At 42.3% G+C, this 25271-nt stretch overlaps 2 protein-coding genes across 10 annotated transcripts in view; one reads left to right on the top strand and one right to left on the bottom strand.

Moving 5' to 3' along the window:
* SESN1 (sestrin 1) overlaps window positions 1-12537 on the top strand; it is a 78511-nt gene extending 65974 nt beyond the window's left edge. For 4 of the 5 annotated variants that reach the window (XM_021553768.4, XM_085574977.1, XM_085574979.1 and 1 more), the window contains 9 exons: window positions 3053-3118; window positions 4001-4201; window positions 5092-5274; window positions 6445-6687; window positions 7941-8088; window positions 8915-9027; window positions 9270-9460; window positions 9691-9835; window positions 11420-12537. In XM_021553768.4, coding sequence (XP_021409443.1) covers window positions 3053-3118; window positions 4001-4201; window positions 5092-5274; window positions 6445-6687; window positions 7941-8088; window positions 8915-9027; window positions 9270-9460; window positions 9691-9835; window positions 11420-11506 — 1377 coding nt within the window. In that variant the 3' untranslated portion in view covers window positions 11507-12537. The remainder of the gene's footprint in view (window positions 1-3052; window positions 3119-4000; window positions 4202-5091; window positions 5275-6444; window positions 6688-7940; window positions 8089-8914; window positions 9028-9269; window positions 9461-9690; window positions 9836-11419) is intronic. The other variant, XM_085574978.1, reaches the window with a different exon arrangement.
* Window positions 7810-25271, bottom strand: part of ARMC2 (armadillo repeat containing 2) — a 69957-nt gene continuing 52495 nt past the window's right edge. For 4 of the 5 annotated variants that reach the window (XM_021553773.4, XM_085574973.1, XM_085574976.1 and 1 more), the window contains 5 exons: window positions 23467-23580; window positions 22061-22193; window positions 19964-20121; window positions 15706-15879; window positions 7810-8153 (listed from right to left, as the gene is read on the bottom strand). In XM_021553773.4, coding sequence (XP_021409448.3) covers window positions 15728-15879; window positions 19964-20121; window positions 22061-22193; window positions 23467-23580 — 557 coding nt within the window. In that variant the 3' untranslated portion in view covers window positions 7810-8153; window positions 15706-15727. Of the gene's footprint in view, window positions 8154-15705; window positions 15880-19963; window positions 20122-22032; window positions 22194-23466; window positions 23581-25271 lie in introns of those variants that run through there. The other variant, XM_085574974.1, reaches the window with a different exon arrangement.

Below are 25271 nucleotides of genomic sequence, written 5' to 3'. Positions count from 1 at the left end.
TTTTGGAATGACCAAAAGGAATACAGGCTTTTTTTCCAGCTGCTGCTTGTCCTAGACACAGCTTCTTCACCAAGTACTTCAAGTGAGATGGTGCTTTAAGAGAAAGGTGCAGGAGAGTGAGGTAATGGTGCATCTGGTCAGGATGCAGGTCTTGCCTCGTGAGGGAGAGTGTTGCTCCCTGAGTTGAGTATATTTGGAAGATGGAGGTTTAATGAAGGATATCATGAAGCATAGACATACGTTCAGGACAAAGGAGAGATTCACTAGGGCTGTTTGGAGAATTGTTACTGTGTTATCAAGTATTTGAAATGCTGGGATGCTGGAAGCACACAGCTATTTCTGAAGTACTAGGAGAACTTGATTAAATGCTGCTTCTGAAAAAGAGAGAAAAATAGATTTTGAAAGGTCTGCCATAGCTTGTAACTGAAGAACAAGTTTTCAAAAGGCTTCTAACAGGTCAGATTTTACACAGCTCTCATGACTGTGTTAAGCATGCACCTCATGGCAAGTTGCTTCTGTTCTCAGCACCCTCTGGAAGAAACCCCCTTTTTGCAGATGGGAAACAGGCTCATCTTCACAAATCCTTTGTTACATCTCTGTCAAAACAGAGCCTTGACCCCAAGCTTCTCATGTACTAGGCTGGTGCCATGATATTAGGGGGATGATCCCTCTCCTGGTGGAAAACAAAGCAATTCATTTAATTGTTAAAAAACCTCTTAAGTCACTTTGCAGTGAGGGTTTGGATGGTTGAGTAATATAACCTGTTACGTGCTGTGCAACTGTAAGTTTGACCTCTGTATCCTTTAATAAACAGAAGTGTATTGATTGTGATGTATTTTAGATTGTGAAGCAAAATACATCAGCAGTCTGCTGATCTCAGGTTCTTAAATCTGGGTTTGGAGGTTTTTTCCTCCCTCTAACTGTTCTGGGAAAAGGAAAAACTGAAAAACAGTTGTTCAAGAATTAAACTTCAAGGTATTTATCTTGGAGGGCTTGATCTGGCAAACTGCAGACATCTGCTAAATTAAATCCTGTTTACAATTTAAATTATTTCTCTTTTTGCCTGCTGTTGTTTGGCTATAGGATGTTTTTCGAGTGTAAATAGCCAAAATAAGAAGCTCTGCTGAAGTTTTAAAGAGAGATTTTGGTAAATTCCATCCTACAAGTGGCATTGCTTGGCTGACAGGCAAAATTTGCTTGTGTGTGTTGGGACCCATAGCAGGAAAAAGCTATACTGAGGGGGAAAAAGTGAAAAGACTATTTGTAAGAGATGCCCTTTGATCTTATTTTATCCAAGTAAAACTTGAGAAATTAAGGCATCTGTCTTTGGGATTTAAGGAGACTGTCAGAGTCTAAAAAGTTCAGCAGTTGCCACTTAGGCCTGCACTCATTGTTTCCAGCTCTCTGAAGCTGTTTTTTAATCTTAGGAGAAAGTTCAGGAAACAGTAACTGATTAATAAAATTGCTTCTCATACAGTGAAACTTGTGCAAATAGAAACCGCAGACAAAGAGAAAAAAAGTGCAATAGTGAGTGCAACCACTACTAAGTATTGCATATTTATAACAGCCTTTACCTATGTGGGGAAAATGTGACAAAGTAAACAACTGCATTTGGCAAGCAGCTCTTGGGGAATCATCTGCGCTGAGGCCTGGACCAGCTGAAGGTGCCCTCTGCTCTGTATGGGCTGAACTGGCTCAGTACTTGGTGTTTATTCCTCTAAACCTGCTTGAGAAGTTGGTATGGTCACAAAATGGGTGGGTTTGGCTATGGAACAGAGGCAATGCATATGTTCTAAAAGATGATTGGGAAAGAAGGCACAAGTAAGGAACCCAAACCATTAGTTTATAAATGCCTAGTGTTTAGCACTCAGCTCCATCCTCGGCTTTAATCCCAGGTCTCCCTCCATCTGAGAGTGCCACGCCATCAGCTGGCAGGGCTCCCATCTTTCCGGGGGAAGCCAACCTGCTCACTGGGGAGCAATCCCCTCAGGAGAGCTGGCTTGCAGTGAGTGCCACACACGTGGCAGAGGAGCCTCTGCAACGATGGTGTGGGGGGCATGTGTGAAATTGTGAAGTGAGGCCATGTCCTGCTTTGGTACCTGCCCCCTGGAACCTGCTGTGCCTTCTCAGAGTCTCTCTGCTGTGCTAGAGAGACTGCCCGGAACACATGGCTCCCCCACTTCCAAAGGGAACCATGTTAATGGGCAGGACACAAATGCACCCAAGTCTTCCATATATTTGCTCCTTGGCTTCAGCAAAGGCCCAGGGTGCCATAAGCCTGTCAGAAAACTTCATCTGGCTGAAGGAGAGGACAGGTAGTAAACTGCCAGGGTTATCCAGCCTCTACCTTCCCTGTAAGGTAACACATCCACACAAGCGGGTGCAAGGATGTGGCTGCTGCTCTTCTCATTAAGTAAATTCCCCTCCCTCCCTCCTTCTCTGTAAATGTGAATAGCTTTTTATCCTATCTTGAAAAGAAAGCAGATGCAAATGTAGATCAGGTACTTTCAGAAACTTAAGTGCTCTTTGAGGTTGGGAAGAAGAAATCTGATTAGGGTTACAGCTGTTTCATTTCCTGACAGATGCACAGGGTGTTGTGTGCTGGCGAACTGCGGATGTACACACACACAGCAGCCTCGTTTTGTATCAGTGGCATAACCACACAGCAGCCGGCATGTTCGGAACTCCTTGTCCTGGACACCCTGCCAAAATATGCTTTATGCAGAATTTTCTGTGAACCAGCCTGTAGTGTGTTTTTGTGTGTGCATGCATATAAATCTGTGTTTTCTTTGGTTGACAGGGCCTTTGTTGTTGAACTTTTTGTTGCTGGAGTGGGGCAGTGTGCTGTAAACAAGCACAGCTAATTTTAAAGCACTTGTAAAAAAAAATGATTTGCATTTGTACAAACAGTACTAGTAAAAGTGCCCGTGCAAGAGTACCACAAGTACCCAAATAAGCCCAGCTCTGAACGGAGTACTCTTTTCTTTCTTGCAACCACAGCTAAAAAGTTGTTTATAACTAAATGCTGAGGTGGTGTAATTTTCTTTTCTAGGAACTTGGAATAAGAATTCCTAGACCACTGGGACACGGACCAAGCAGATTCATCCCTGAGAAGGAGGTGTGGTGGTGTTTTCAAGTACATAGTGAACTTTATGCTTTTAAGGAACATAATTTTAGTAGTAGCCCACAATGGTTTCAGGACAGCTGCTGATCTGCAAAATATTTTCAGGAGAGATCACATTCAGTCCTGAGACTTTGGCCACAGTTCTAGGTACAGAACAGTGAGAGCCTTGGGGAGCTTTGGAATAGTTATGACTCCTCCCATGCTGCTATCTAGTATGAGAGAAACCCAATACTGTTTCCTTGTGAACATCCGGATGTAATTTCCTACTGGTCCACAAGGTACCTGCCCCTCTGCTCTGGGACTGCTTTTTCTTGAGCTGCCTCTACCACTCTGAAGAATCTGACAAGCTTCAGAGTGCTGTGGATGAGCATTTCTGCTGCTTCTCTCCTGATTGTCTGGTAAGAGAATTTGGAGCAGAGGAAAAGTTAGTAATATGCCTGTGGTTTCCTAGGAATTTTAATCTTTTTCAATTTCCTTTTTTTTTCCTCTCTTGTCACTTTAGCCAACTTTTTGCTTCTTTCCCTGTTTTTCCCGTAGAAGTGATGATTCAATTAGCTTTTAGTTATAATAAACTAAGATCAACCTGGGGTATTCAAGAAAGTGAAGGTGAAAGTTAAAAAAAGGAGAAGTCAGCATTGTATTAGAGAGAGACTAAAGCCAAAAATCTCCTTTTGCTGGTATAACCACTTGTGATCTCCTAAATGAGAGTATTACAGGGACTTAATGTGCCTTATGTGCACTGATTTAACGCCATTAATAGATTTATAGTATAAATCTTTTCACTTGGGGCCTCTGGGTTCTGCAGTAATGTATTTATTCAATATTTTACTGGTGGTACTTGGACAATATTGCTCATTGCTCCTTCTCTCCAATCAGACAATTCAGGTGGGAAAGGAGGACGCCACGATGCACACGCTGTTTGCAGAGTCTTTTGCCACGCTGGGCCGACTGGACAACGTCACCTTGGTGATGGTTTTCCACCCACAGTATCTCGAAAGCTTTCTAAAAACTCAGCACTATCTCCTGCAAATGGACGGCCCGCTCCCGCTCCATTACCGGCACTACATCGGGATAATGGTACGCACCCGGCAGGAACCGCCACGCTGGCCGTGCCTCCAGCCCGGTCTGAGAGCAGCTGTTGCTGTGTCTTGCAGTTTCTAGCTGGAAAGGCATTTCACCAGCAGCTAAGGGAAAAGCAGAGTAGGTTTGTTGGTGTGTGCTTTACAGATGGTTTCAGAAGATCAGCACTTTATGTTCATAGATTTGGTAGGACTGTGAGAAAAAGAGGAAAAGCATGCTATAGAAATGATATAATTGTTTGTTATTGGCTTCCTTAGTATCTCAGAAACTGTTTCTCAAGAAAGCTTGTTTTTGTGTGTGTCCTGTCACATATACTTCTAACTCAATAGTTGGTCCCATTGTGCCATTTCTGAATATGTACATTCTGAGCAAGTTTTCTGCCAAAAGTGGTTAATTTCTAACTTTTAATCTGCCAATTCAATGATCTTTGCTTGCTGAAGTTGAATTAAAGTTTTGGGCTGTGTCTTAATTTGATGTAGAAAGGGTTGAGTAAATGATACTGAGCCTTTCTTTGCTGAGAAGCTGCCCGTAGTCTCTCCTGCCATATGCAATCTAAAACCCGCTTTTGATTGTTGCTGGTAAAGATGCAGTATGGATTACTTGCTTCAGGACATGCAGTAAATCCATGCCTATATTTCTCTCTGGGTATAGGCATGTTGCACCTGTAGCCAGCATAATGATCGTGTGTATGAACAAGGGATATTTATGTTGCAAGAGCAATAATCAAAACAAGTTGATGTGTTAATCTCAGAAATCTTTTTTTATTGAGTCTTTGATCAGTGCAAGTCTTATTCTTGGATGTTTTGAGGAAATGATGCCTCATGGTATTTGTCATAAAGTACTAACTTTCTGTAATTGTTTCTGTATCACACTGTTTTCCTTTCTAGGCTGCAGCACGACATCAGTGCTCTTACCTTGTTAACCTCCACGTGAATGACTTCCTTCATGTCGGTGGAGACCCTAAATGGTTGAATGGTCTGGAAAACGCACCTCAAAAATTGCAAAATTTAGGAGAACTGAACAAAATGTTGGCTCACCGACCCTGGCTTATCACCAAGGAACATATTGAGGTAGGTCTTTCATGGAGTAATGTGAATGTCTCCTTTTTTCAGTAAAGCAGCCACAGATTCTTGGGATTCAGAGTCAGACAGGGTGAAAGATGTTCTGTGGTATGACTTTGATTTCAGTGCTACATCACTGCATGATCTATTATCACTTGTGCCCTGTTGTGTAAAACTAACAGGATAATGGCTGTTAAATGAGTAACAAATTTAATTTACAACACCCTGAAATTTCTCTGTCATGTTGGAATTCTGTTGGTGCAGTGAATATGTGCTCAGGTGTGCACCTCCCTCCTCAAGCTGTGCACTTTCAGTAGTTAGAACCCCCGGGTGTTTCTGAGATGCTGCCAGAGGTCAGGCAGAACACCAGCCACCACATTTTTGTCTGGCTTGCTGCCAGTTCAAGTGATAAGTTTTCAGGTGGGATGGAGAGAACAGGCTGGCAGAGCTGCCCGGGGGAGTGGTGGTGGTATAGGACAGCCAGGATTGCAGCACCAACAAACCACCAAGGGGCTGCTTCTTCCACCCCTGCTGCTCTCCTCTGTGCCTGCAGCAAGGAGAACGTGGATGCTGGAACTTCCTCTGTGCTGCCTGGCTGGGTGAGAGGTGGTGGCAGGTCCAGCTGAGGCAGGACGCTGTGCTGTGGGGGAAGGCACAGGCTTTGCCAGAAGGCCCCAAACCTCCCACACTTTCCTGCCTGAAGGGGAAGTTGGGGTTTGAAGCTTCTTGTCAAATCTAGAGCATTCCACCCACAGGGACAAGGTGGAGGGAGCCTGTGCCAGGTTTTTACACAGCTGATCTGCAAGGAGTTGCCTGGCTTTTCTGATGTTGTAAAGACCACTTGAACAAACATGCAACAGTTGTGGTTGCACCTTCATCAGAGGTGTGAAATTTCAATGCAAGTCAATATGGCCTTGATAGAAACCACATGGTGCAAAACAGAAACTCCAACTTACTCAACTGCCCAGGGACAGAGAGGGGAGAGAAGTTGTGTCCTTTGTGGCGTAACCATGCAGGTCTGTGTCTGGCAGGTCACTGAGCACACTAATGGCAGCAGAGAGTTAGGAAGCATGTTTGGATGTCAGCAAAGTAATTTTAGCTGACAAAGCAATGCGTTGATAAACTGCATTAAGGTGGGGTCAAACGAATTAATACTTTTGTTTTGCATTGTTTTTAAAGCAACTTCTGAAGACAGAAGAGAACAGCTGGTCCCTGGCAGAGCTGATCCATGCAGTCGTTCTCCTTACACACTACCACTCCCTTGCTTCCTTCACGTTTGGCTGTGGGATCAGCCCAGAGATCGACTGTGAAGGGGGTCACACCTTCAGGCCCCCCTCTGTCAGTAATTATTGCATATGTGATATAACAAATGGTTACCACGGGGTGGATGAAATCCATGCCAGCCCAGCTGGAAGTATTCCAGTAAGTGTCTGTCTGAACAAACAATTTCTTCCAACAATAGTAATTTCTTTGTAAACTTAATATGTGGAGGGTGCCTGTCTCTTTTCATTCTTTTGAGAGTGAGGTTGATGGCCTAATCCAGGTGTGCATATTGAAAAAATGCATTTAGGAGGAGCTGAAATGATACCTGGAAGCTGGGGAAAGCTACCAAAGGCAGAAGCAGACACAATCTCATAATCTCTGGTTTTTTTTCTACTTGTCATGCATAAAGATGAACTTCGATGAGTCCCAGCCTCAGCTAGTTCATGACAGTGTCCTAAGCAGCAGTGGCCAGGAATGCTTTTTTCATCAGTGCAGTGGAAAGTTGGCTCTTCCTTTGGTTTCAGGCTCTGACTTTTTTGCCTTGAGGTGTTTGTCATGCATCACACAATGGACCATTTTTAACGGATCATTCACAACTTTGTGACTCTCTTTAAAACACTCTCTCCTGCCTGCAGCAGTTATGCTGATCTGGACTTGTTTTCCCTTGGTGAAAACAATTATGTGAACTAAATGTTGGTTTAAGAACAGCCATGAGGGTGTTCTCACTGCAAAATCCTTGCCTGTGATATTTTACTGCAGTGGTGTGGGTGGCATTTAAATTTGTTTGATGGAGCTTGCTGGCTCTCTGAAGGACCAAACTGCAGAAGGCAGGGAGGAAAGGGGCAGAACTGTATAAATTAAAGATAATTTTACTCTACTTTGGTGCTGATGAATGTTTACAAGATCAATAACTGAATTCCTGTGGTGTTAAAACAACTCTTGTGAAAGACGATTATCTTGCACTGGCTTTCGAGGCTTCATTAAATCTGCACTTATACTCATCTTCCTTTTTCCTTAAATGTTTCTTCTCTGAGCAGAGGAGGAGAAAAATACAGTTGGGTGGTAAATTGTGGTTACTTCCTCTATCAGAATTTCTGTTACAGCTCCTTGTTTTTCAGTTGCTGAACATTTAGACTAAGAGAAACTAATTTTAGTGTGAGAACAACTTGTTCCAAAATGCTGTGATTATTAAATCATGCTAAAAATACCAGGGGTCTAATTAAGAAAAGATGATGACTAAATGTAAGCCATTGTGTCAGTACAGGTTTCTTTCAAAAACTGTGCTCTTTGAAAAATCTTTATTTAAAGATGTAAAGGATTTCAGTTGTGTTTAAACTTTCTGGCTTGGCAATTTCTGCCATCATTGTCAGTTCCTGTTGCATAAAATTGAAATGTCTTTCTCTTCTTTTTAGTCTACAGAGTCTGTCTGTGAAGTTGAAGCTCTTATGGAGAAGATGAAGCAGCTGCAGGAGTGCAGAGATGAAGAGGAAGCCAGCCAAGAAGAGATGGCCACACGTTTTGAAAGAGAGAAGAGAGAAAGCATGTTTGTGTGCTCTTCAGGTAGCGCAGATGTAGTCTGTATATGTATTTATTAAGACTTTTCCAAATTATTTGTAGAAATATTCCTGCAAAAGGAAAAAGAAGTGCTATTAGATGTCACACAAACATTACCATTTCTTTGAAGGAATCAAGATTAGGGATGCCTTGATTTCTCTCAGGAACACTTAAAAGCAAAGTAGTGCCAAGATTTGTGGCTGCTCACAGACACACCAAAACACTCTCTGACCAGAATTGTGTTTAATAGAAATCTCCAGAAGAAATGGACTCTCTCTGGAGAGTTTTAGAAGTTTCACGGGATATTTATGCATCTTGCAAGATGCTCTAAAACAAGACACTTGATGTGCTTTGCTATTTAAGTGTATGAAACATTACTTTTCAGATGACTGAGAGGCAAAATCTATTAAAAGTTTAGGGTTGTAATGGCCTCTTCAATACAATTTCCTCTGAGACACACTTGGCATGAGAGTCTCAAAGTCTCTCTTTTAATAAGCTCTGTTCCAAACCAAATTTTTCCCCTGACATTTTTACAGACCTCTTGAGTTAGGGGGAAAACTTCCCCTAGATTCAGGGTGAAGACTGCAGTACAACAGAAGGGCAAAAAAGATGTTTGTCTGTAAGAAAAAAACCTGAGTGTTTTTCCTGGAGTTGCCTCTGAACACCATAGCTGCAGTCACAGAGCTGTACCAGAGAATCTTAATACAGGTAGTCCAGTGAAAATGTATTTTTGATTAAAAAGCACAGAGACCCATTCTTCTGCAGGAGTTCTGCTCATACACTTCCAATTTGTTCCTTACAAATTGTGTGAAATTCTATTTGACATTAACAGAAGATGAAGAATCTGCAGCAACAAGAGATGTGTCTCGCCACTTTGAGGATACGAGCTATGGTTACAAAGACTTCTCCAGACACGGAATGCATGTGCCCACCTTTCGTGTTCAGGTAAAGGCTGGGGGCTGCCATCAGGAGGCTTAGGGAACAACCTGCTCATTGTACCAGATACCAAACCTGGAAATGGCTTTGTTCTCACTGCCCCCATGGGTGAGGCTTAAATTAAGCCAACAAATTAACAACCCCCATCCCCATTGGATTATCTGCCCTGGGATGTTTAACTATATTAAAGCTCTGGGTCTCCACAAGTTCATTTCTGAAATGCTCAATTCTTCATTTTTACTTATTCGAAGGATTATTCCTGGGAAGACCACGGCTATTCCTTGGTTAATCGTCTTTATCCAGATGTGGGACAACTACTTGATGAGAAGTTCCATATTGCTTATAATCTGACTTACAACACAATGGCCATGCACAAAGATGTGGATACCTCAATGCTAAGACGAGCTATTTGGAACTATATTCATTGTATGTTTGGAATAAGGTCAGTTTTACTGTTTTTGCTCTAAATGCATTGGCTTTTATTGCTTGGGATGAACCAGAACTATTTATTAAGCAAGCATGCACATATTTTTAAACATACTTTTGTTTATGGAGGAGGGCCACTGGTGTTACACTTACCCAATAATTTGTTTTGCCATAGGAACTTAGAAACAATGCAAGTGTAATGACTGCTGCTTGAAAATGAAAGTGTTTTCTTTCAATTCCAAACAGATATGATGATTATGACTATGGTGAAATTAATCAGTTGTTGGACCGCAGCTTTAAAGTTTATATCAAGACTGTGGTTTGCACTCCTGAAAAGACCACAAAAAGAATGTATGATAGCTTCTGGAGACAGTTTGAACACTCTGAGAAGGTACAGTTGGTGTGCATGCTGAGAGACAGCCACGGGCCCCAGATCAGTGTCTCCCTGGCAGCCACTGCCACACAGCTTAAGCTTTAGCTGGTGCTCCTGGTGTTCTGCTCACAGTCAAGTCATTGGGAAGTGTTGTGTTCCCAGGCTGAAATAACCTCCCCTTTCCTCCTGCCTGTGTGCTGGCTAACAGCTGACATGGAGTGGGCAAGCTCTGAGAAGTACAGGGGGTTAGACATGAGATTGGTACAGCTTCACCTCAACTGCAGTCAGTACTGCCTGTATCCCAGAGAGGCAGCAAAGTGGTGCACGATCCATCCATCTCTTGGCAGCAGACCTGGAACAGGTCTCTGGCTGGCCCAGGGTGTTTCCAGTCCCCTAGCCCTTCTGGCATGGATAGTCCCAAAACAGTTTTTTAATCAAAGCCTAAAAGCTCTGCTGCTGGGTTACAGCCTGAATTACACCTCCCAGTCACATTTCCTGCTGTCAGCTCCCAGATATTGAATCCATTAAGTTTATATCCTTCAGTTTTTCTTTTGAAAGGTATTTCTTGACCTCACTTAAAGTCAATGCTGAAACATAAAGATGCAGAAATCATTAATGCTCATATTACTAAAGGCTCTATTTCTTGATAAACCCCTTAAAGCAGGGTCCTGTAACTACAATGATTTAAGATTGTTCAAGTACGACACTATCTATGATTTGGTTAGACTGTGATAGATGAACATTCCAAGCACACAAATCTTTCTTTAAAGCCCAAAACTTTGCATCTCCATAGCCATTAAAAGCAAAGGCTCATTCACATATGTGTCACTGAACGCAATAACCTACATCTTCACAGATATTATGCAAATTAAACCACATACAACCTGTACATGCCAGAGCAAACTCAGAGCAACCTGCTGTCAGTGAAAAAATACTTTCACACCCTCCCCCCAACAAGTTTTTGATTTCATCCTAAAAGAAATGCAGTAAAGGCATTGAGGAGATGATCTGGGGAACTGAAATTCTTAGCTCCAGGAGCTACTAAACACCTGTGTCTCAGTAGAGATAGAGGGTTTATGACACTTGAGAGTTTTTCTGGTGCTTCACCTTGACCAACCACTCTGTGTTTTTCAGGTGGAAGCTCTCTCTGTTTCTTTCTCAGTCCTTGGGGGCAAATGTCCTTATCACCCCTACCTTTGCTAGCACCCCCCTCTGCTCCACAGATACTCACTACCCTTCTGCCTTTAATTATTAGCCTCATTGAAACTGAACAAGCTGTGCATATTGTGCTCCAAAGAAGGGCTTGCGTGCTTGAAAGCTTGTCTGTTTTTTCCAGCTAAAGTCTGATAAAGGATAATTTCCTCTCCCTATGGCCCTGGCCCTTTGTAAGTGTGCCTGTGAGCCAGTGCCACAGTACCGAGTGTGGCATTGGTTCCTCTGCCCCCGTCAGTGAGCTCCACAGTGAGGTGTGGCTGGTGACACAGGCAGTGCTCCCCTGCTGCTGCTGCACCAGCACAACACCCACAGCCCCCAGGCGTCCTTTGGCTGCAGCACGTGGTGGTGAGCACGGTGCTACAGCGGAACTTCTTCTCTCTCCTGAAGGTCCATGTAAATTTGCTTCTGGTAGAAGCTCGGATGCAAGCCGAACTACTTTATGCTCTGAGAGCTATTACTCGCTATATGACCTGATGTCTCTGGCTGCCTGTCGACGTTGGAATGTTCTGCAGCTGCAGTATGGCAGAGGAGGATACGAAGCCTCAGGACCAACAGTAGCTATAAGTTAAGATGCCCATTGTGCCATAACTCCTTTAGTTTCAGCTATTTCCATGTTTGGAATATCATTGCTGCCGCTGGGCAGCGAATGCTTGGCGGTTGACAGACAGGGTTGTGCAGAAGTGCTGCCTGCTCATGGTATTTTGGCTTTAGACAGCCCGGGACATTCTCTGAACTTGTGGCAATATAGCAAACCATAGATACATAGATCTTGTGTTAAGGCAAATACTGCAGGAGTCAGAGTGCGAAAAGAACTGGGACTTGATGACATTTGCTTTCCCTACGAGAATAATTTTAGAAAATCTTGATGCTGCTATTTGTGCAGGTGGAGTGAACAGACCCAGGCTGTTCCAGTTGAGCTAGAAGTGAAAGTGAGCACTGCTATTGTCTGAGCCTTTACTGTGTGTGGTTTCAAAAAAGCCTTGTTATTTAGATTCCCTGTTTAATCAGAACTAAACCTCTTCTGTCCACACTGATAATTTGAAAGATAGCAGTCAATTTTCTCAACTAGTCTAGCCTTAAAAACAGGATGTTTGTTCAGCATTATTTTGTGAGCTCCAAAGTGCAATGGTCTTCCTATGGAAAGAAGGGGACTGGAGTCCTCAGAGCTTCTTAGAGATCTACCTACACAAAGTGTCGAGTAGCTTCTCATACTCCTTTTCATGGATGAACCAAGAAGGAGCTAGGAAAAGGCGTGGGAATGTTGTTCTAGACTGCCAAACAGTCCTACTGTATTACATGCCCAATGCTGGTCTTAATGATTTTTGCAGTTGCTTAAATAACTAGGCTAAAAAACATCTATTTTTAGTAAATCAAAACGTGATTAAAATGCTGACGTTTAATATACAGTGGTTTTGGAGAACACATGAATACTTTTGTATGAGTGTGAATTGCTTTTTAAATTTGTCAGTATTACTGGTATTTTTGAAATAAAGGTAACAACTTTTTCTCTTGGTGTTTCTGTGTGGTTTAACTTTAGGCTTCTGTTCCTACTGGTTTTCTAAGACCATTTTAAATGTTTCAAACAGTAACTGAGCAAACAGTTAAAATCATGACCCATGAATTTTTTTAACTGAGTCTAAAATGGTGGGAGGAGAAGTTTAAAAACAGAGCCAGAGCTTCACTAACTGTACTGGGAACACTTCTTGTGTACTGCTGATATTTTCACCCATTTGGACAAAGCTCTCAGGCACAAGGTGTGATTCTTGGGGTGTCTGGTGCAGGACCAGGAATTTGACTTGATTATGCTGATGGGTCCTTTCCAACTCAGCTGATTCTAAGATTTTTCTGTGATTATGCAAAATGGATTTTCCCAAGACCATAAGCAGTTTAATGTCTGTCCTCTTGCGTGGGTCTCAGCTCAGACTGGTTTCTCTTTCTACAGAACTTTCTGAGAACAGTTTTAAGTTTACAGTCCAAGAAGTTAAAATATCTAAAAAGATCTAGGGGAGAAAGATTAATAAACTGTCAAAAATTGTGACTAACAGGAAGCATCTGGTGCTTCCTTTTAACTGAAAATACAGGATTTTTAATGTTCCAAAAACAGAGCAAAACTTTCCTGTCTTAAGGGCATTGTACAACTGAGTTGTGCCTTTCCAGTCTGTGAAAAGTTTCTGCAGTGCTTGAGTCTCCCAGTGCTTTCTGAGGTCAAAGGTAGACATGAATTTTTCCAAGAAACATAAACTGGCCGTTTTCATCCTACGCTTTCAGCCACATCCAAGTGCCCTCTCACTTTTCAAGCAGTAAACACTGCAGTGGATCCATGTGTGAATGGCTTTATCTGGTCACAGCTGCCATCAGAAAACAAGCCACAACCTGCAGGCAATCCCAGCTCCCTGCCCATGGCTGTGAAGTGCAGCAGCCTCTCAAGTACCTCAGCTGTTGTGCTGGCAGCTCTCCCCAGAGGACAACAGGAAAGGGCTCCTGGACACCAGAGAGCTGCTGCACTGAGGTCTGTGGCAGAGGTACCCAAATGGTAAATTATGCCATAAGAACACACCTGAAATCCAGCATTCTGGTGCTGCTTCTTACTGCTCACAGGCTTATCTCCAGGGAAAGACAGAGGCTGGTATAGCTCAACCAGAGGAGTGCTCAGGAGTCCTCTGCCACCCTCTCTTCTCAATCAGCTACTCTGAAGGTGCCTCTTCCTGTACAAAGGCCAGAGCTCACACATGGTGGCTGCCCCAGGAACCCCAGCTCTGCCCAGCTGCAGACTCAGTGCTTCAGGCTCTTCGTTATAGTTTGATCAGTAATAACTGACATAATTAATGTTGTATTTGAGCACATCTTAATTATCCAAGGACCACCTTGACTTGAGTCAGCCATCAGTATCAACTGCTTTCTGACAGAGTCAGCCCTTGTCAATTCCGATTAGTCCTGCTAACTGGGCTTAGCCACCGGGGCCTTTTCCAGTGCTCCCACCCTGCCCTGCACAGCTGGATGTTTGCCTGCCTTTCTGTGACACACATGCCAGGAACAAATGCCTCCAGCTTCTTCCCCATAGGGACTGCTTACCCGTCATCCTTTCTTTAATACTCTCTCAAAGCAAATCCATTCTTTTCTCCCAGAAACAAATGGGACATTGAAGCCATTTATCTTCCCTTCAACTTCAGCTAAAATTAAAATGGCAAAAGAAGGGATGATAATTGAGATATTTCTGAGCTGAGCAGAGCTGTTGTTGGAGCCAAACCACACTGAATACTGAGCACTTTTCTCCTGTGGATTGCCGTGACAGAGGCTGCCACCACACCAGCTCCCAAAGCAGGGCCTGAGCCTTACTGGGCACAAGTAACACCTGAGCTGCTGAGACACAAAGAATGGAGCAAATTTTATCACTTTCACTGAAGTTTCCTCCTCATCACTCCCAAAACCTGGACCACAAAATATCCCTTTCCCTGCCCCATAAAAGCAGGGATCTAAACTAGGAAAGAAGTCTTGCTGCCCTTCTACCATGGCACTACTTCCTAGCCTCTCTCTCCTAACCTGGATGCAGAGGTCTCGCCACTACCAAAGGTAGAGAGAACAGTGCCACTGAGGGAGCTAGGAATCACTGCCTCCCAACAAATTCCTCCAGCCTCTCCCAGAGAGGAGCTGGAGCAGTTCCTGCTGCACATGGCCCAGCGCGATGCTGCTGACCCGCAGGAGCAGGAGCCCCTGCACAGCTGCTTATTCTCAGTAATCTGAGGTCAGGAAAGAGAGAAATGGGTCAGGTCTGTAAAGCTCGCTGTGGCCAACTGGGCTGTTAACACTCGAGGCCAGTGATGCACCTGCTGAGCTAATCCATGGGCTACAAGCTGCAAGGATGAAAACTGAGCAATAAACAAGCCAGCAGCAGTCAGGGGGAACAGGGAGAAAGAGGCCTGTTACGGTCCCACAGATGGAAACACAGGCTCAGGGGAGACAGCTGGCTAAGAAATCTGAGACAAGGCACACAGGCGGCTCCTGGGAGTGTGGGACCAACTGAAATTCTCTGACATCAGGGATATAGGTGTTTTGCCTAAAGATGGGAAGTCCCAATTCAAGAAAGACCAGCACAGCTGGACCTACATCCCACAAGTATCAAGGCAGCAGCTGGGTTAGCTGGGATACCCTAGACCCTTGTCCCGAGTGTCAGAAGGAAAAGGGGGTGACTGCTCTGACCACCGACTGTGTTTGATCTGAAGAGTGAAGCTCATAAAGGAACACAGGACAGTGCCCCAATAGCACCGGGTTACTCTGTCACAGAAGTTTCTTAAGGTAAAAGCATGTCAAAGTCTGTAGGTAAGATGTGACTCCTGACACATAACATTCATTTGCACAGCATTTTTGGTACCACAGAGGTCCAAGTACTCACTCATAACTTACCTTTTAAAAAGTAGAAGTTCAGCAAATATTTTTGTTTTATTTTTCCAGTCAAGAAACAATGCAATTACTAGACAAGTCACACTGAACAGCTGCTTCATCAGCTCAGTTATATTGTAAAAAGTAATTACACATGCAAAGATTTCATACAAGCTCTTCAGAAGATAGCATCCAGTACATAAATGCCAGGCTTTTCTGACTTTTTTTAAAAAGTCATGCTCTCCAACAAGCTTATCACTGGCAATGTACAGGTATATAAGAAATATACAACTTACCTGACAAAAACACCCCGACTGATTAAAAGGGAGTGATAGACTCAGCTGAAGAGTGATGGCTTTGAATTCTGTCAAGAAGTTTTTCTGCCACGGGCTTGAACTCTCTTTCCCAATATACTCTTTGGCAGTCCTTTATATCTCTGTCAAGGCTGCACTCCAACTCTACCTCTTCATCTGTAATCAAGGAAATACTCTCATCAGTTCCAAATAAAAATATACTCAACTACATATTTTGTGACACAGCTTACCAGCTGTGTAGCTGGTGGCTTAGGAACAACTGCACTTGAGATAAGTTAAGCATCACTCTTTGAGGGTCTTAGATTTAAGTGAAAATAAAGGATGGTAATGCCAGTAGAACAGTGAAAATGGTACTGCAAGTTCTTCTATTCTCACACCTCACAGGTGTCTCTGAGACAAAAACTGTCTCAGAGACTGATCATTTACTGTGACTGTCAGTCTGGAAAGTACCCAGGGTTCAATACTGCCCACAGCAATTTTGCTGAGGTAAGCAATCCAGTCATCTAATTACAACTATGTTTTTTCTGTCCCAAATTGCTCTTCTAATCTGGAGACATTTTCAAGCTGTATCTACTCTCACACTGAAGGAACTTGAGCCATGGTACTTACTGTATTTACTGATGCCCTCCTTTCATTGCAAATTTCAAAAATAAAACAGCAGGACAATCTTTATTAAAGACAATGTTAAGAATGAAAGGAAGTCATCAGTAATTTTTCCCCCTCCATTCTGCTTAGCATTTAATATGGCAAAAAGATCAACACTTAGAGAAAATACAAATCAGTCTTTAACCAGAAGCATTCTCCTGAATCAGGAATCCACAAACACAACTGATAATGTGAACAAATGTTTCCACACAGTTTAACAGAAGGATATTTGACAGGCTTTAGACCATAAACAGACCTAAAATGAAGGTAGAATCCTGCTCCAAATGAGCAATACTTAACCCATGGCCTACACTATGAAAAAGCACCAGATTCACAATGTGTTAAATAAATAACTCTGCAAGGGAGCTTATTGCACAGTTACAGCAGGCTTAGGCAACTTGGGGCTGAACAGAAACTTCAGTTACCCACATTTTGAGTCAAACTTTATGTAAAAAAGAGATGCTCCAACAGCACTTACTCCCATCCAAAAGCATGCCAAGGTGCCTGTGCAGATCAGATGGGCTGAGCTAAGACAGGTATGGAGGAAGAAATGACATTCCTGTGTGTGGAGATGGGCTCCAGCTCACACAAAGTTACCAGCAACTGCAAGCAGTACTTGGCTCCTGTGCCACTACACTGCAACTACCAAAATTAAACAGAGGCTGATTGTGAGAAAGACTGCAGAAGAGATTCTACATAAGGAGATGACATTTAGAGTCTTTCTGTAATAAAATAAAGAAGAAAAGAACACCCATTCTTTCAAGAAGGATGTCATATCTCTGCAGGAAGAAAGCTTGTAATCAGAGACAAAATCCAGCCTTTGACATCAAATCTATATTTGATGATGTCATAGGACAATTTAAGTTGGGAAAAAATCTCTGGAGCAGAGTCACCATGTATCAGTTTGCTCTAGTCTGTATACTGTTGAGTACTTAACACCTTCTAGGACAGCAGCTTGTTCCAGAGCTTAATTCCCACCAGGATGGAAATCTCTTCCTAATGTTTAATTGGAATTTTGTCTTATTGCAACCTGTGCCATTAGCTCTTGTCATATCAATGGCACAGTAACCCAACATACCTAAAATCAATCTCAGCAGCAGAGAAGCCAGAGACCCTGAAGTGAAAAATAAGGGATTATGGGATTTGTTTTAAAGGAGAATTGCTTTGCCTACTCCTGCTTTTTTCTACCCAAATTAACTCTGTACAAACACAGAGTGAGAGGCATTTCTCCCTTTTATTAGACAGCTGTGCTCCCCAGAAGTCGACTGAATATTTATGAAATCACTGAGGTCAAGAATTCCAGCCTACAAGAACAAAGGTCAGAAGCAGTTCAAAGCCGAAGTGTTGAACTGAAACAGTAAATTCCCCAAAGCAGAACGTGAGTAGCGCTGGGGATCAGCGAGGATCAGTGTTCCATATGCAAGCTGTGCATCCTCAGATAATTGAATTTTCCCACGACTCTCCTCAAAAACCAGCAATATTGGGTCCTGGCCAAAGAGTATATGTGCTGGCTGCAAGCCCAGGAACAAGACAAACACAGCGGGCCTGCATACTGTGGAGGAAACTGTAGACTAGAGTGCAGACTCCTGCAGTCTGCAAGGGCTGCCCATCCTTGAAATACCAACAAGACAGAGGCTGGCAGCCCTGGAAGCTCTGTCATGGCATGTAAGAGTTCACATGGACTGAGATTCCAAAATAACCTCCTGGAATTGATAGTGGAGGTAAAAGCACAAGAAAATGTCTGGAGAGAGAGGGAGAAACTTTCTTTTCAGTGAATGACCAAACAGAAGAATGTTCCCAAGACAGAAGCTCATCTCCATCACTGCTCGTGTGGGCCTGAGCCAAGGCAAAGCTGCTGCCAGGGGCTTGGGAACAGCAGCCTCCAGAAGCTCTGAGCTAGCAGAGTGACATGAAAGTCAACCAGCTGAAAGAAGGTGAATGACAAGTGCCATTGGAAAGCAAGGCCACTGCATCCCAGGCTGCTGGGATCAGGCAGGGAAAAAGAAAAACAAACAGTGCCCTTTGTCCAGCCTTTCTCTTGGGCACAACATCTTTCCAGGCCACTTCTATTCCCTTTTGCTTCCTTGTATCTTTTGTCATCCTGTGCCAGATGGGGAAGGGAAAAATAAAAGGGAGGAGGCCAAGCACAGCAGGTGAAGTGAGGTGTCTGCTGTGCCATGCTCCACTTTTTCCGCTTCCTGAGGGTGTGCTGACGCTCAAGTACAGTTCACTGGCTTTCAGCAGTTGCCTTCTGCTTCCTGAATGATAGAATCAGAGCAATGACAGTTCAAGGCTGTTACTGGACACAATGGGAGAAGGAAGATGTAGGACAATATTAACCAGCTGCTATTACTAAGATTTGTTGGCTCTCTGCACACAGAGGAACCAGATCCAATGAATAAGATGTGCTTTTTCTACAGCTCCTGTTCTGACTAGAAGAATGACTGTGAAGAATGACTGGCCTTCTGATTTAATTCTAACCTCTTCCTAATTAATTACCATTACAGCTGCATACTCTAACTGCAATTGCAATTGTACACAAACTTCCAGTTGATGAAAGTTATACTATACAATGAGAGTTACAATTGCTATCCAGCCTGAACTCTTCAGTCAAATCAATTGCTTCAATAAGCAGTGTTAAATGCATAGGAAAACAAAAGCACATAAGCATATACTTTCTAAAACAAAGATATATACCCCTTGCTGTATACCAGAAAATTCAAGCATGATTGTGGCTGTAAAGTTTGTAGATCTCTTGCAGAATGTTAAGAAGTGCAGTAATAACCTTGAAACACTGCTATTTTCGGATAAATAGATGGAATTGCTGCACACATTAAGATAAAGTCCATCACAGCAAGGAATGTAATACAAGGAACTATTACAGCAGCGAATATCAGTAATTCTGCTGTAACTGGAAAAAAGTCCTCACAAATCCACCCACTTTTCTGATTGTCTACAACAAAAGAGACCATGAGATTTCATGTTCTGTCTGGGTCTAACAGTAAGTATACATCTTTAATCGATTTCCAATTAAAACCATATCAAATATAGTTAGTTTCTTTCAATTCGATTTGTATTTTAAAGATTTTTTCAAGAAAATTGCATATGACCTACCCAAAATAAAATCATAAGCAAAGCATTGCTCAAAAATTAAAGGAGGAAAATTATATATACTGACTACAGGACTATTACACAGCCACTGAACTATGTAAAATTTGAAGCAAAAGTAAATGCCTGGATGAAAAAATCCCACTGGGTAAGCAAATGAAGGTCCTTACATTAACCTTTCAGCCTTGTGAAGCAAAGAGCACACCCTTCCTGGCTTTAGGGACCAGATGTTGTCCTTGCCCACAAGGAGACCATGGAGAGACAAGAAAGGTGGCCAGGCATCAAAGTCAGCCTGCTGCACCCCAGAAATGCCGTGATCCCCAGGGGCCCAGTGTGTGCTGCACAGGGGCCACTGTGTTGCTAGACAGTCCACACTGGCTACCCAATAAAGCTGCAGGACAGACTTCCCACCCAAACTAATCCTGCTTTAATTTTGCTCCTTCCATTTCTTTCATTGAGGAAAAGAGGCCAAGACTACAGGTCTCACCTAGAAGTGCTGTGAGCAGCATCAGCAGCGCCTCGGTGTTTCCGCTGAAGCAGGAGGCCGTGCTCGCCATGTTCTCACTGTAGTTCCACAGGGTTTTGCAGATCAAACACGAGAGCTGCCAGTCTGCTGGCCCAAAGTCTTGTAAGCAGTCAACCAACCTGTCAGTACCAAACAAAACCAGTGGTTTGTTCCATGGAATTTACTCCTCAGCTCTTCAAAATCTGGCAGTCTAGAAATATACGCAAGCTCCATGGAAGTTTGCAGGAAAATTCTACATTAATAAACTTCAGATGCTACTTTTTTCCTCAGTAACTTGCCCCTTTTCATTTAGTGTAGCTCCCCAAGGATGTGAACATGCCTTTTGTCTACACGTGTTCCTGCCTGCAGCTGCCCATCCTCTGTAACTTTCTAACCCACCTGACCAATTTCACTCACATACTTTGAAAATGTAACCATTTCAAAGATACTAAAATTCCATCAAATTTCACTACAATATGGGACTGTCCCAAATCTGTGGCTACCACTAAAGCAGAGATTGCAATCCGAGCCAAACTTTATCAGGCACAAATGATTCATCTGGAAAAGGCGTTGGGAATGCAGAAAAAGCTTCAGCCAGGATACCCATGTGACTACACAGCAAATCATCATTAAAAAAAAAACAAAACCAAAACAACCAAAACAAAACAAAAAACCCAAAAAAAAAACCAACAACCAAAAAAAAAAAGAAAAACAAACAAAAAAAACCAACACAAATCCAAATGAATTTGCTACTTCCATGATCAAAGAACTACCTTTTCTTCAACCTTAGGACCCCCTCCTTCCCTCACTTCTCCACAGAAAGATTTATAATCTGTTGATTAGTACAGGATAACTATTATATTCAGATATGGCTGAAAATATCAGTCATTGAAGACCACTCAAAAAGAGGTTTGCTTTCTTTCTCCTCTCTGAAGGCAGTCCTTGTGGAACAACAGGAGGCATCTAATGAAAAGCCAAAATAATTTGCACTAATTTTTCTTTTTAAATTTAACTCTCTGAAAAGACTAATTCTCTATTTTCTTTGGGCCACTATATATTGGTACAATAACCTCAGTTCCAAAAATCCATAGAGCTGGTTTGGCACAGTCAGGATGATCTCCTTAACAATCACTACCAAATTCTCTAGATTCATTCCATGCTGTTATTTTTTTTTGTTCTTTCCCTCACAAATTTTCAGACACAGTATAGGAAATTCTGAATTTATAAGATTCTATAGGCTACAGAATATTTTATATAATACAGATTTCTCACACTTATTATTCATTTTGTCAGCAACTTATTTTTATTCTCCTTTTCCAGCTTTATATTGTAAGTTAACTAGAATATGAGAAGGAAGGACAAGAAGACTATTAATTGCTTACAGTGTATAAAAAAGTAATTATATTATGTATGAACAGGAAAGCATTTCAAAGGGAGGCTTATTGTTTCATAACTCTGGGCTGTCCCAACTGCTTTACAAGCACAGAACATGATTTTTCATGTTGCTCCAATTAAGCTGGATCTGCTATTATCTGAACATCAAAGCCACAAGTGTTGCATCCATGGTGGTTTTTCAAGGTCTAATACCCCTTACAATGTTATAGTGCCTTAAACTTGTAGTCCCAGAGAGAGGAGACTCAGGAGCTGTTCCCGGCCAAGCATGGCTACATCAGGTAGTTTTCCCTACAGCACCAAGTGGTTACAAAAATTGCAAGGGACCATGTGGTTTATCAGTTCCTGAAGTATCCTCACACTTGCCTCAGACACACACTGACTATGCTGTTCACTGTAGCCCACCTAGGATCTAGTTAAGCCAAGCACAAGCAGCTGCTGAAAAGCCAGACATGAGTTGCTTTCTTCTAAGGTACCCTCTGCTGCTACATCACAGAGGGTCTTTGTAAGACTTTTTTGTGGGATTGGCTTCTATGAAAAGCTGGTTCTCCAAGAATTTTAGATACTAAGTATCCACTATCCACATCTTTATTACAAACTACTGGCCCCAGAAAAAAACAATCCAATTGGAACTTTCTGGCCAAACGCCTCAAAATTACCTTTTCTCAAGCACAATCAGGAACTTACTTTCCAATTCCTCCTTCTTCCATGAGAAAAGCTCGTTTGTTCTCATCTACTGTGAGATTGAGCAGAACTCCACAGGCAGGAAAACACACCTCTCGGTTCTTGGAATCCAGCAAAGCAATCATGAACTTGTATACTGGATTTTAAAGAAGGAAACAATATTACTAGGAAGATGGATTTACCATACAAGTGGCATTACAGCACACTAATTAGAAAGCAGTCTAATGCAGAATATGCTACCCAAAAATTCACCCTTGTTGTGTATTACCGCGACATTTGTAGAGGAGGCACATGACAGAGCAACATCATGCTGAACACCAGTTTCCAAATCAACAAACCAAGAATTCTAGTAATAAATATACACCAAAGGAATGTTAAAATCCCATCAGAAGAGGCTAAGTTGACCAAATTGAATTGCAGCTTATTTCTTGAAAGTATCACCCCCCCTCTCCATCCCAGCAGAAACTGCAAGGATTTGGCATCTGGCACTCAGAGGGGGAAGTTCTTTCCCCTGTGAGTGCAGGGATTTCCCAGACTGCACCAAGTCCAGCTGCAAGTGCAGCAGCCTGGGGCTCTGTGGGACCAGCATCCCACAGCACCTGCTGGCACTGACTGTGGAGCTGTGGAGCCAGCCCCAGCCAGGGAGCTGGGCTGGCCTCACTGAGAGGAAGCCTCTCAGCAATTCCTGAGCTTGGCACACCAACACCACAGTCTCTTCTAGCTGGAAAATTTAGTCCTTTGACTGAGACTGTTCACCAGTAACTAGCTACTAAGGGTGATGTGCCACCCTTGCAATAAAGAGTTGCATACTGTGATATGATCACCTCATGTTCAGCACCAAGAAGCAAACCAAAAAAACCAAAACATTTACAGTAAACTGGTGTCTAAGCTGATGACACACCCTCTGTGTGCCATTTTCCCCAAAGCTCTTTAGATACCCAAAGCAAAGAAGACTTGCATCCTACTTCAACCCGAGGCAAACAGGTCTTTGCTGAGGCATTCACATCCTAGCCACACGTTACGAAGTGCTAACAAGTGGTCGAATATGGGAATCAAAAATCTGAGATTATGAAGATAAATGAGATTTTAGTTGGATTTCAATTTTATATCATATCACTACTAACCTGCAGGATCTGAAAAGCTATTTGAGTAAAGGGAAATTTCAAATTTAAAACTTTAGGAAAAACAGGGGTTTTGTAGCATTTACCTTGTGCAAGTGCCATTTTAATGAAACTGAAATAAAATTGTGTTTATAACGACTATTATTGGATTCTAGTGTTTGCCTAATTTGCAAAACATCAGGGAAGATTGATTGTACCCTTTAACTGAGACAGCTTATTAACAATCTTTTCTTTTTAAAACCATGGACATTTAAAAATAGAACTCCTACAAATGCAAAAGTAACTCACTCTTTTTCTGCATGATGAAGTCACGGATCTCATGATGCTGGGAAAGATTGCCAAAGACTCTGACAGCCTCCACAACTGCATCCATATTGTCACTCATTAACAGCTTCAAAAGCACTGTTGGTTTGCAGAGAAATAAAATTCGTAAATCACAAATACATGGCTCTTATTTTATCAATGAATATCAGAATGCAAACAGCAGCAGCAATAAATGTAATAAATGGAGGCAGTTGTCTGTCTGTCTGGTGGTAGCAAAGAGGGTAAGCTGATGGTAGAACAAGAACAAAATTGTGTACAGCTTTGAAGATAAAACAAAGAGCTCCAATATAGGACTAAATGCAAAGAAACAAACGAGGAGATATAGGAGATATGGAGACAGTCTAAGCACAGTTGTAATAATGTGAGCCAGTTTTGCTATGCAGTTTTGAGTGGGTTCATGTGAAAATCCAGGAAAACATAATTTAAAAAATGTTATAATATATAAGAGAATTGATTTAGATCCTGAACAGATAGTCTTATGGTGGGATGTCTCCTAAAGCTCAAATTATTTTCTGACATAGCTCTCTTTTCTCTCAGTTTCTCTGAACACACATTTTCTCTAACAGCTACTTAATATTGTCCCAATCTGAAGCATGGACTTCTTTGCTGCTTTTCTGCTTAGCAGTTTCACATATGATCAGTGTGTGCTTCAGTAGGAATGAGACCTTCAGCACTTCCTAGAAAGAGCTACCATCATGGAGGATTTTGGTACACAGCAGAGGAGTGAAGTTGCAGAAGTTACATTTATCAGTCTTCTGTGAGTACAAAGCAAAACACTAAAATCAGTCCATCACACAGAGGATTCAAAATAAGTCAACTCTTAGCTCTTCATACGACAGAAGAGAGAAAAAAATATAGAAGGGAGGTTGGCTTTGTCCTCATTACTTCTGCCTCTGGATGTTGCAATACTGAACACACCTTAAACTTGTCTTAAATGACATCTGAAGGGATTTTGTCTACCACTCATATCAAACAGCAAGTATTCTCAAAACGCCTGCAGGAGAAGAAAGCCTACTGGTCTTGCACCAAAAGCTTTCCTCTTTCCTCAGTTCAGGAAGGTGATGGGACTAGCTCCACATGCCAACAAACAGGACAGAAGTAATTTGTTTCCAACCAGCAACAAGAGGCAGCGGGCTTATAGGTGATAAAATGAGCCGTGACAGAACAGCAGAAATGTTACCTACAGAGAATATGATGTCTACCAGTCCAGGCACTGGGCTGACAACAAGGATAGTTTTTCCTATTCCTCATTCTACCTGTTGTGTGAACTTCAGGTTCTGTCTCTCCCCAGTGTCTGGTCTATTGAGACAGAGAGATGAAAGACTCAGCCTCTCTACCTTTTGTACAACATTAACACAATAGTCCCAGAAGTCAGCACAGCTCCTACACATAACTGATTGTAGTCCACAATGTCAGAGGGGAGAGAATTACTCAATACAACATTGCCAATGGATTTACAAGCCAGAAACAGACAGAAATCTGATTTGACAAGTATAGAAAGTAGCAAGAAGAAAAACACTCTTGCCATACTGTGATTAGAAGGAAAAAGCAAGACGATTATTTTGGCTCAGGTATATGGATTTTGAAAAAAGTCTGGCAAAAATTGCTGAACAAAAAACAATACAGCAAATTCCTTTGCAGAGGAAAAGGAGTTTCATGAACAACCCAACTATTTTCATGTAAGTCATAGTTTTCAAGAAAAATGGGAAATCGTTATTGAAAGAATTTAGCCCTATGAACTTTATGCTCCTGCAATACAATACCACAAA

This window comes from Lonchura striata, chromosome 3 (assembly GCF_050655825.1).
Source record: "Lonchura striata isolate lonStrDom1 chromosome 3, ASM5065582v1, whole genome shotgun sequence".
Taxonomy (NCBI): domain Eukaryota; kingdom Metazoa; phylum Chordata; class Aves; order Passeriformes; family Estrildidae; genus Lonchura; species Lonchura striata.
This window is presented reverse-complemented; position numbering and strand designations above follow the sequence as displayed.